The sequence below is a fragment of the Larus michahellis genome, chromosome Z (genome assembly GCF_964199755.1).
Source record: "Larus michahellis chromosome Z, bLarMic1.1, whole genome shotgun sequence".
Classification (NCBI taxonomy): Eukaryota; Metazoa; Chordata; class Aves; order Charadriiformes; family Laridae; genus Larus; species Larus michahellis.
The window spans coordinates 50,046,016-50,058,044 of NC_133930.1; the positions used below are offsets into that span (position 1 = coordinate 50,046,016).

The window sequence follows — 12,029 nt, forward strand, 5'->3', positions numbered from 1 at the left end:
TTTACACAGTAGCGAAGCAAATCTGCGACAGGTGTATCATTTGTAAGAAAATAAATAAGATGACCCTTAGAAAACAGCCTTCAGGGGGACGAGAACCAGGTTTAAGGCCATTCCAAAGTATACAAGCTGATTTTACTGAACTGCCACCCATAGGCAGGTTTAAGTACCTCCTAGTCCTGGTAGATCACCTCACTGGGTGGGTAGAAGCTTATCCTTTAGCCTCTGCAACAGCTGCAGGAGTGATAAGAATAATGCTAGAGCAAATAGTTCCTAGGTATGGAATAGTGGAAAATGTGGATTCAGATCAAGGAAGCCATTTTACCTCCAAGGTGCTACAGGGAGTGATGGATACTTTAGGGATAACATGGGATTATCACACTCCTTGGCATCCCCCATCGTCCAGAAAGGTTGAAAGAATGAATCAAACCATTAAGAGGCAACTATCTAAATTGGTTCTTGAGACAAAACTGCCATGGATCAAGTGCTTACCAATAGCACTATTGAGAATCCGGACCTCCCCTAGAAAAGATACTGGTCTCTCACCTTATGAAATGCTTTTTGGACTACCTTACACTGGAAGTAGGGAAGGTGTGCCCACATCTGAAACCAAGGACATGTTCCTTAAGAAATATATACCGGGGCTGTTGTCTTCTCTCTCTTTCCTCAGAACTAAAAGCCTTCTTGCTCAATCTCCGCCATTGGAATCTGTCGTCCATCCGTATAAACCAGGGGACTGGCTACTAGTCAAATCCTGGACAGAGAGTAAGCTCCAACCGGAGTGGGAAGGACCATTCCAAGTACTCCTCACTACTGAAACTGCAGTGAGGACAGCAGAAAAAGGATGGACTCACTACACTCGGCTAAAAGGACCAGTTGAACCCCCGCCAACAGATCCAGTAGAATGGTGGACTGTACATTCTACTGACAGCCCGCTGCGAGTAACCCTAAAGAGACAATGAGCTGTGGGTTGAGGCGGGATGATCCAGTTGGGAGACATAAATCTGTGTATGCCATGAATTTTAAGAAGCATTTTGCGATGATACTGGTCATAGGGGCAGTACTGAGCTTCCCACTAGGAAGCTGGAGTGTACGCATAGATCACATACGAAGTGCACACCCAGGATTACCCGGTTAGGCTTATCATAAATATCACTAAAGGAGATACCCCACAGACTGTACGCTTTGATGCCCGTCAAGTACTGAAGTTTGGGAATCTAGAGGCCCAAAGATGGTTGAGTGGTGAAAACAAGTACCTGTGCCCAGAAATTTGGAGGGTCGCAGAGGGATATCATGAGGCTGCACCTTGTGACCAATGGAGTGAAGTGTGGTGGACCACCCAAATTGGAGAGTGGACCGTTGATGACAAGTGGATTAAGTCTTCTTACTATTACCCTCTCAAAAAAGAAAATATATTTTTACAAAGGATCACCTTCCCCAGAGTGTGGCCTTTTAGAATGTAATCCTCTGTTGATAACTATAACCCAGAGGGATGATATGGCTAACCTAATATATGGAATAGGAGCAGATGTGTCTGGAAGAGACCCAAGGGGAAGATTTAGAATAGCTGTACTGGAAAACAGCAGTCAAATGGAAGGGACAACTATGACTACTAAACTCCCAGTAATACAACAATGGGAACCACCTAATGATCTAGCCTTGGTAACGGTTACTGAGATTAAAGATCTTAGACAAACATTTGAGATTGAGACAGGGTACGGTGAGACAAATGCTTGGGTAGAACGGGTAAAATATACTGTTAGTAGTTTGAACCAAAGCAATTGCTATGCTTGTGCCTCAGGAAGGCCCCCAGCACAGATCGTCCCTTTTCCCTTAGGGTGGATGAAAGATTCTGTAGGGATGTGGTCTACGACAGCATTATACCAAGAAAAGACCGCCTGGGGAAATGAGACCTGTCATTCACTTTCCTTGCTGCTTCCTGCCTTAGAGTCTAGAGATGTTAAAGTGCCACCAGCATTTTCCACAGCAATTGGTAACCATACAGCGTGCCTCTCACGGCAGGGTGTGAATGCTGCCAAACCTGTGGGGGGATTTACCCTGTGCACTGAAACTCTGAATGTGACCAAGGATGTAAGAGGAAACTACTCAGTGATATGAGTGCCTCGGGCGGATCTCTGGTGGTATTGTGGAGGGAAGACCTTGCAATCTGTGTTGCCGGCTAACTGGAAAGGTACATGTGGAATGGTACAATTGGCAATACTATTCACCCTAGCATTTGAAAAAGGAACAGGAACCCTGAGCTCAGGCAATAGAGTAAAAAGAAGTGTGGGTGTACCCTTTGATGAACGGATATATATAGATTCCATTGGAGTCCCTAGAGGAGTCCCAGATGAGCACAAAGCAAGGAATCAGATAGGAGCAGGATTCGAATCTGTCTTTTTCTGGTGGGTAACTATAAACAAAAATGTAGATTGGATAAATTATATTTACTATAACCAACAGAGGTTTATTAATTATACCTGGAATGCACTAAAAGGAATAGCTGAACAATTGGATGCAACCAGCCGAATGGCATGGGAAAATAGGATCGCTCTGGACATGATCTTAGCAGAGAGGGGAGGTGTGTGTGTAATGTTAGGGAATCGGTGCTGTACCTTCATCCTCAACAATGCAGCTCCAGATAGTACTATAACTAAAGTCCTTCAAGGGCTCACCACTCTAGCTGATGAGTTAGCTGAGAACTCTGGAATAGACACCTCACTGACAAGTTGGCTGGATTCCTGGTTTGGGAAATGGAAAGGTATGGTGGTATCAATATTGACTTCTCTTATAATGGTAGCGGGAATGTTAGCGGCTGTAGGATGCTGTATCATTCCCTGTGTGCAAGGATTAGTTCAATGATTAATTGAAACTGCCCTAACGAAACGAGTGGAAGTAGACCCTCCCCTATACCCTGGAAAAATGCTTCATCTAGAAGACAATAAAAACTGTCGAGAAGGAGAAGAAGAAGAAGAATGTAACACCATGCTGTCGGCTCTAGAGGCCTCATATGGAACCATGCCCTAGAAATGCAAAAGACAATAAGATTATGAAAAAGGAAAGGGGGAAATTGTAAGAATTTTGTAATTTAACAATTAAAATTGTCTGAATGGCTGCAAAAGCACCTTACCATCCAATTTCAAACATGCTTAACTGTTTATTTCTCTTAAGCAATGCACTTACTTCAGAACAAAACCACTTGTAACTGTTCAAATCCTGAAGTCCCCCAGAGTGCCTTTTCAGACTTTCCACATTTTTTTTTTATGAGGGCCATATAATCCTGCTAGACAGATTAAAAAAAAAGACTTGATTGGATAAATACAGCATACTTTTTTCCTCTCACGAGGGTGTAGCAGAGCCCGCTGCCCACAGAACTGGGCATTCTCTGTGCTCAAAGGCTTTCAATACCCAAGTGGAAAAGCCTTAGGCAACCTGCTCAGGCCTCATAGATTATCCTGCCCCGAGAAGGAAGAGATCTCCCTGAAGTACCTCTCCAGTAATCCTGTTACCTCTGAGGCAGGTAACAGCCAAGCTCACGTTAAACTTCTAAACAGACAATCACAGGAACTTGTCTTTCTCCCCTGACACCCTCCTCCGGGGACTTCTTTACCACCAGGCAGTAGGCTCTCTCAGGAGAGCCTGCTAGCTGCTTATTCTACTTCCAGTACAGAGATGACTTTGCAAACAGTACTCTCTGTCCTTCTACAGTATTTAAAGTAAAATTCAAGTGCATTAGTATGAAGAAACTTGTTACTTTCTTTTTTAAAAATTGTCTACAGTAACATTCTCCACCTACAAAAATTAACTGCTACAAGTACAGTTTTTACACGGCTACCTGCACTGCAGTCCACTATGTCAACTCTAATGTTTTGAAGAAAACAAAGAACTGAACTAACAGAATCAGTAAAACATTTTGAGAAACATGCTTTCATGTATGAATCATTCAGACATTGAAGTTCATGCTAAATTATAAAGCACATTCCTTTTCCATGTTTACCTTCACTGCTATTTTCTTAGTTTCCCCCCAAAATTCAATCATTTCAAATGCAAACTTTTCCTGGTATGCTCCGCGACATCACTATTTAATCATTTTAGCTTATTCTAGCACAAATATTATGCTACCAGCCCATCTCACCACATTATGGATGCTCTTTCTTCCACACCTATTACCCAGATAGCTCCCTCTAGACATATTGCATGTTTACCTCTTCCTAGTGTCTACTGTCTTTAATTTTCAATCAGAAGTATTTAGCAACCACCTTAATTCCAACCGTTCCCCACAAATACCCCATTTGTTGAAAATGGCAAGAATTCACTCAAGTGTAAAAAGCACCTTAAAGACCTTCGTTGCCTCTGTCACATGCAGCAATCACCAAGTGATTATATGCACAAAGCCCAGTCTAACACATTTAACTTGTAGGCAGTGCAAGAACACACTAAACACAAGTGAAGTACTTTCCAACCCACCACAGCCTTTAGCATTTTAGATGCTTTGTGAGCTGGAGCATAAATCAAAAATCATAACTAAATTCAGCTTATACATTGTTCAAACTTGTAGTTTAATTGCAAAAGAAATACCTTAAGCTGATCTGTATCTGGACAGTAACAGCGTGATGCAGTCTCTCCAGAAAAAAAAAAAAAAGCTAGGGTAAATCATATTGCACTGGTCTAGAGTATTAGAACCACAACTTGTTCAAGATGGAAAAGCCTGCACAGATTTTGTAAAGAGAGACCATGCCTTAAAAAAATTCCTGCAGTTCTCAAAATAACACGTACAGATAGAGGAGATCATGTTAATAAGCGTTTTGAAAATTCAAGTAAACATACTCAAAGACCCTCACCAAAGACTCTTAAAGCAAGAGGAAAAGGGTGCAAACTTTTCACAGGAATTAAAAGTAAAAAAAAAATTAGTGAAAAAGATAAAAGAAAAGAAACAGGATAATTTTTTTTAAAAGAAAAATCTCTTTTCACAGCAGAGGGAATTTATCAGATGAGTCCCAGTGCTCTGTCTTAGAGTCTATGTAGTTCAACACATTCATAACTGAGCTGCAAAAAGGGTGAAAGCAAAGAGAAAGTTTGCTGATGACAAAACACAATTCACATTAGAAAAGTAAAAGTTAGAAGGCAATGGTAATAAACATCAGAAGTTGATGGAATCAGTAAAATAAATTAAATGGCAGATCAAAATTAATGTAGATAAATTTCACCAATAAAATAACGAAAAAACTATTTTGATTCCACACATAGCATGACTACCACTTAGGAACGTGATCCTGGAGAAAACAGTTCCGTAAGAGACACAAGTTTAGCATTCAGCAGTGGGTTACAAAAAGTGTATACAAAAATACACCCTGGGAGGAAAAAATTATCCTTATATTACTGCATAAACATGTGATGTGCCTGCCTTGCTAACCCTCTGCTTCTGGTGTTCTAACCATTTTTAGTAGATCTATGTAAAGATCATCCCTCTTATCCCATGACTCCTTGCTTTGTTCAGAAGCTTTAAGCAATACACATTGCTGAAAAGCCCATATTACAGAAGCACAACTGAAAGAGGCCCACGGAAGGACAAAAAACATTGCCAAAGGTATGGAGGAATGCTGAAGTAGGTTCTCCCAACCTGCAGTCAAAACATCTGCAGAAAGATACAACTGGGACTTATTGAACTGGGAGTGACATGAAGCATGTGAAGGGAAAAAAATTGTCACTGCCTTCTTATACTAAAATACAAGACAGTAGGTAAAGCAGGACCCAACAGAGCAAGTTTAAATTGGATGGCACTTCACACAATTTACTCTCAAGGTCTAAAATGTCTCACCACACCATCTTTTCTGCTGGGAACACATTCCTGTTTAAGTTTAGACTGGACAAGCTTATAAAGTAGGAATCTTCTGAGAAGTGTAAAACATGAAAACACCATTTCTGGTTCATTCTTTGAGGCTGAGGCCATCGAGGGTAGGAAGAGCATCCAAGAAAACAATCACCATATGCCTTGCCATACTCTGAAAGCTCAGCTTTAGACAGTACTGCATTGCTTAATTAAAATACTTCTTACAGAAATAAGATATAACCAGCTTATTATCCTACATCAAATTGCAAGCTGATCTCTCCATTGCTGAAGTTTTCTTCCTAAAATGTAGATAGATGTAAGACACTGAGAAATTCCTCTAAAAAGCACAGACTGCTTAGTTAATTCACGTCCTTCTCCATGGGATAGATATTTACTCAAACTCATTGCCTAGTGGTTAAGTTTGGATCTTCAGTACTAAAATACCAAGTCTTATTTCCACAATTGAGTTTCCAATATTCTAGCCTAGCATGTTTCTCTCTGGACACAAAGCCTTCCAGATTGCTAGAACCTGGAGGATCAGCAACAGCAAGCTCAGAACAGCAAAAGTGTCCTCTCAGCATGAATATAAGCAAGAGTGATTTGTTTTTAAAGACAGCAGCTAATCACTTGTGGTAATGGTTCAGAGTTCAGACCTCAGTGTTAATTTAACATGATGGGAAGACTCAAAGTGATACTGGCAACCTTGAGAAGGCAACACTGTTTATCTCTAATTATTCAGTTTTAACAGGAAAAAGTTTTTTTGTGTGAGAGAAAACAGTGCTCCCCACAAACAGTCCTTGCTGCCACCAGGACTAAATACCCAAACTGACAATTTGAAAAATGTGCTTACTACTAGCAATTCAATTTAAATCCTACATGCAGGAAGTTTAAGACACCAGCTTACTGGACTGAAAGGTGCTTCAGTAAAGTCTCACAATATTTAATTACACTGCCTCAGTTCCATCATGCTATATTTTTTATTAAGTATTAAAAACAAAAATGGTAGCAGCAAGACTAAAAACCTGTCACTCTTGGGGTATACACCAATTGTGCTTTGCTGTCTAAAACAGTTTAATGAATAAAGGCTGGCAACCTTCTGACCAACGTACAATTTTAACCTTCAGAATGCTTTCATTATGTTTCTAAAAAAACACATAAGTCCCACGCTTCACAATAGCTGAGGCATTTTACAGTGTCCAAGAACCTGAAACCAATGTATGGTTAATTCTCAAAGACATACATAAGTGTTTTTTCTCCTTAGACAGCCTGTTTGGGGACTTGTCCCACAAAAGCACTTTATTTAGACAGTACGGTACTGTATTTTGCTAAAAAGCTTCCTTAGTGTGGCATTACTTTACTAACAATAGGTTACACAGAAATTAAGTACATGATATGAATATTCTGAATGTCACACTAACGTTTGTACCACCAGTGTTCATAAATCAGATGGAACAAGATTGCATAACCAGTAACAAAGTGTCCATTGCATCATTTACTTCAGTTTCTGAAGCTCACTGGGGCTCACTGAAATCAGGGTAGTACAGCCAATGGAAGCTGATTTAATTCCAGTGGAATTTACTCAAACATACAATTGTTCTTATTAGTTTTGAGCCAGTGAGTCAATTCATAAGAAGTGATTTGTTCAGTATTTATATTTCAGTCCTTCAATTCAGTGAAGCCAATGCATTCAACAGGGTGAAGTTAGTTACTCATAACGAAAACCAGAAGCTTGCTACTCCCACGCTGGAGGGGTACAGGAAGAAAGCCTTGCACAACCTGACAGACTTGGTCACACTCTTTCACTTTGCCCTACCAATCCGATGTGACAGAGAAGAATCAGAATAAAAATTATCATTAAAACGTCCTTTACAAACCAAAGAAGCAGCTCACCAAAATTTCAGTTCTGTATTTATTTCTTCATCAGCAGCCCAAAGGACAAGCTTTCATTTTTGAATGCCAGGGATGCACTCCCACTGATATCAAAGAGTTATATCTAAAGCCATGATCCAGCCTCTCATTTTAGTCTGAATAAGCTCTTTCAATAGAGTCTAGGCAGAGAGTTCTAGCAATATGACCAGCCACATGAGAATCACAGGGAGCTGTAGGAACTGCAATAACAAAGCAGGAAACAGACTGTTCAGTCAGGAATTGTGAAGCAGACCCTAAGCTGATTTAAGTGCAGTTGTGCTACTGCTATACCAATGTATAGCAGAAGATAAATCTAGAGCCCCATGTCTCTCCCTCGTAAGACACACATTATAGGAACACGAAGTCCCTTAAAAGGCACAGCTAGGAGGCAGGGGATAAAAAAAAAAAAACACAAGGAAACAAAACCTGAGATCGTTTTATAAATTAAGAATTTATGTTATTTGGAAGCTAAATTTTCAAACTGATAAACCAGCATATTTTAAGTACTAAAAAGCATTCTTTTAATCCTTCATCCACCTTTAACAAACATCCCATCCATTAATAAAAAAAACCCAGGTTAGTCCTTTGTCAGTTATAGATTTATTTTCCATTTGACTTTGACTCTTCCTAAAGTTAGAAAAAGAAATCAAAGTTTTTTGACTTTTTTTTAAATTTCCCTACCTCTACCGTCCATTTCATATTTAAATAAATCCATCTGTTTCTCTTTCATATAATGGCATCAGCCATTATTTCTTTCACCACATCACCTGTACTGATAAAACTGAAAGCTTACATTTCTTAACTAAGATGTTAAAAGGCCTCTTCTAGCATTACTTTCCTATTCTGACTTCAGATTGGGTTACTGCATCATATATATCTGGAGTTCTAAACAGCAGCTGCTGCACACAATCCTAGAAGAACAAGTATACCATACAGCAGACATCAGTTGCACTTCTTGAAAGAGTCCACCCTGCTTTTTGGAAAAAGAGAACTGGAAGACTCAAATACTGAAGTCATCGCTTACAAGAAGCGTGAAGCAGTCACTTCAGAATTAACTTACATGAAATAACTTATTTGACTAATGAATTCCATGGAAGAACATTTTTTTTACATCTTCTCTGGGTTAATCACTTATTAAAAGTACCTTAACACCCTTATCAGATATGAGTAAGGGACAAAGAACCTACTGATATCAGACAGATAGTTTCAAGATTTTTTTTACATTCTTGAGCTTTAGCCATGATATCACATTAATGCAACACTATTAATGCTCAGATAAAGATATTACAACTTCATTCACTTCACATTAACACAAATCAGTAAACTATCCTCTCTCCAATAGCAGAGATGTTTATCTGTGGGAGGGTAGGTGACACATGTAGGTGATGTTGGCTCCCTGACAAACCAAACATCATTTTAAAACTTTTGGCATGAGATATGCTTTCAGCATATCTCATTTTGTGAGTAAACTAATATTAAACACATTATTCAGGAACACCAGAACATGAATATAGTCTAAAAAAGTACTAATAGCCAGTAAATCAGATTGCAAATAAAATTTGTATGATTTTAACTTGCCAAAAGAGATTTATGATGGCAAGACTTCACCTAGTTTTGTATCTGTACCCCTTCAAACACCGCCAATGCCAGGATCATCTGTTTTGTTACTTTGTGTGCTCCCTTGGGTTCCCCTAGTCCTACTTTATCCTCTGGGCTCACTACCGACAAAAGCGGATGGGTTATACTATCTCAGCTGGGACCACCCTGCCTGAAACAAGACGCCTGTCCCTATCTACTGCAGAAAGCTCAGGAAGCGTGTTTTTAAGGCATCCTGTGAGCGTGTACACGTTCAAAGGGAAAGGCTTAAGCCACTCAAAAGACGTTTCTGTTGAGAAGTAATACCGCCTTCTCAAAAAGAGAGACGGACAAGAAAGACTAGTAAATTATTAAAATTGCATATTTACCAACAGGCACGTCCTAGAACTTCAAAGGAAAACTAAGCTTTACTTCCAGGTACCTTGCGTTTATATATTTAAAGGAAAACTTATTACAACCACCTGCTTACAGGTGTCGCCTCTGACCGAGATAAACTAGTGACGAGTGCCCCGGGCCGGCACAGACGAGGCGGCACAGCCGGCGGGAGCCCGGCACCCCGCCGCACCCCAACTCCCAGAAAACTCCCGGGGCCGCGGAGGCACCTGGGGGGCAGCCGGCCACCCACGGGCGGGAAAGGGGGGAGGGAGCTGGCCGTCACGGGCCGCCCGCCCCGCGGCGGTACCCCCAGGGCCGGCAGCACCTGGCGGCCTCCGGCGGAGCTCACCGCACCCTGGCGCCGCCTCGCACTCACCGCGCCACCGCCCACCTTGAGGCCGACCCTCTTCACCAGCATGATACAGCCGCCCCGCCTGGTGCCGCTGCCCTCCCTCAGCGGAGGCGGCGGCGGCGGCAGCAGCAGCAGCAGCGACGACGGCGGCGGCGGCAGCAGCGGCGGCGGCGGCACGTCCTCCTCCTCTTCCTCCTGGGCCGAAGATGGCGGCGGCTCCGACTCGGGGCTCATCTCACTGCCACCATCCTCCCGGAGAGGCCGGGCCGCAGAAGTTGCTACTAGGAAGCAGGCTGGGGGCGGCCTCCCGCGGCTGCCGCCGCCGCGCCGGGGAATCACATGACCATGGCACGCCGCCCTGCCCAGGCAGGGTGGCGGAAGTTGTCTCGGGCGGCCGGAAGCTGCTCGGCCGCTTGGAGGGATGATGCTCTGTTAGCAGCTGAGGCGCCCAGCTTTATCCTGCCTCGCAGAGCTACGCCCGGTAGCAGCTCCCAGCTTCCCTCTGGGGAACTGAATCTCTTCCAAACCGCTGTCCTTATCTGGCTTTGTTAAACCTTGCTGGACGCCTTGGCCCGTTGTCACTGGGCAGGTGTAACTGTGAGCTCGGTTTCCTTGCGCTTAGGTACTACAAGGCCAGCCGGTTATCAAAAGTATCATAAGTTATCATAAGAAGTAGAGCTGTGTGTATCTCAGTTGAGCAGATGTGCACACATTTTGTGTAAGGTAATTTAGTGCTGACAGTAAAGCTTATGACTGCTAACAGACCATAAAAAATCAGTCCAGCAGGCCATCTGCCTGTCCAGAGTAAGCTGTTTGCCAGTGAGATCAGAGCGTCTGTGCATGGCCAATGCTGAGAGGCTTTCATCCTGCAAATGTTTCCTTCCATCTTGATATGTTACTGGGGTCAAGCCTTTGTGTTCCCTGATACCTTAGGTGTTTTCCACTAAGTGCCAAGCTGTTTACAGGATCAGAACTTTTCAGTTTGCTAGAATAATAAATGTTCACTTAAAGTGCCATTTTCTATTTGCTGTGTATCTATTTTGTCAGTGTATAACAAGATATACTTGCTAAATATAGCACATTGTGAAAATTATCTTCTATGGTATGTTGCACAGCAATTTAACACGTGTTCTCTTTTAGCAAATGGGCATATGTTAACTTGAAAGCATGTCTGTATTGAAAGCATGTCTCTTCGTTGAAGCTCTGTCTTGCTTAGAGTAGACATCAGCATTTTAAGAGGAAAATTGAGTACCATGAATTAAATAGACATGCAAAATTTTCTGTCTTATTATATAGGGTTTAGTAAATCAACATGTATTCTTTAAAATTACTTTCCTTAGCCAGCCCAAGCCAATTGTGTATAGAGTTTCATGCTTCCTTTCCACTTTTTTTTGTTCTGGTAGCATAGAAGTTCGTACAAAACCTTTAATTTCTTCAAAAGTAGTCACCACTGCAAAATACAGTAACATTTTTGCGCCTTTGAAGACTTGACCATTTTTTTATTGACTTGAAAACCAAGGGACTTCATCCCTTACAGTTTTGTGTGTTTAGCTTTGGTGTGTTTTGTTTGTTTTGTTTTTTTTTTTAATTAAAAGGCTTCCAAATACTGAGAATTTTTTTTTTTTTATTTCAAACACCTTCCTCTGTTAGAAAGGTATGAATTTATAGGCTTAATATATCGGCTCTTGTAGGTAGACATGTTTCTGGCTACCACATCAAGTTCATGTAAAAAGTATTGCTTGAAATCATCATTGTGTTTTGAAAATTTCAGCGTTACAATATTTACATATATCACTTAACTATTTTATCCAATTCATAAACAAATCAACAGAAAGTCTTCGATCACCTTCTATGGCTGTTGATTCAGGATCTATACACAGTGACTAGTAATTTCATGTCATTATGTCCTTGTGCTGTACAGAATTTGAAGTTGGAAGGGTTTTGTTCACAAGTTCAGCAAGGTATATCATA

General features: G+C 41.4%; 1 protein-coding gene across 4 annotated transcripts in view; it reads right to left on the minus strand.

Annotated features, from left to right (window-relative positions):
* The window catches only part of MFSD14B (major facilitator superfamily domain containing 14B), a 47,882-nt gene extending 36,221 nt beyond the window's left edge, over nucleotides 1–11,661 (minus strand). For 2 of the 4 annotated variants that reach the window (XM_074570008.1, XM_074570010.1), the window contains exon 1: nucleotides 10,083–11,661. In XM_074570008.1, coding sequence (XP_074426109.1) covers nucleotides 10,083–10,292 — 210 coding nt within the window. In that variant the 5' untranslated portion in view covers nucleotides 10,293–11,661. The remainder of the gene's footprint in view (nucleotides 1–10,082) is intronic. The other 2 variants (XM_074570009.1, XM_074570011.1) reach the window with 1 other exon arrangement.
* Between the last annotated feature and the right edge of the window lie 368 nt (nucleotides 11,662–12,029).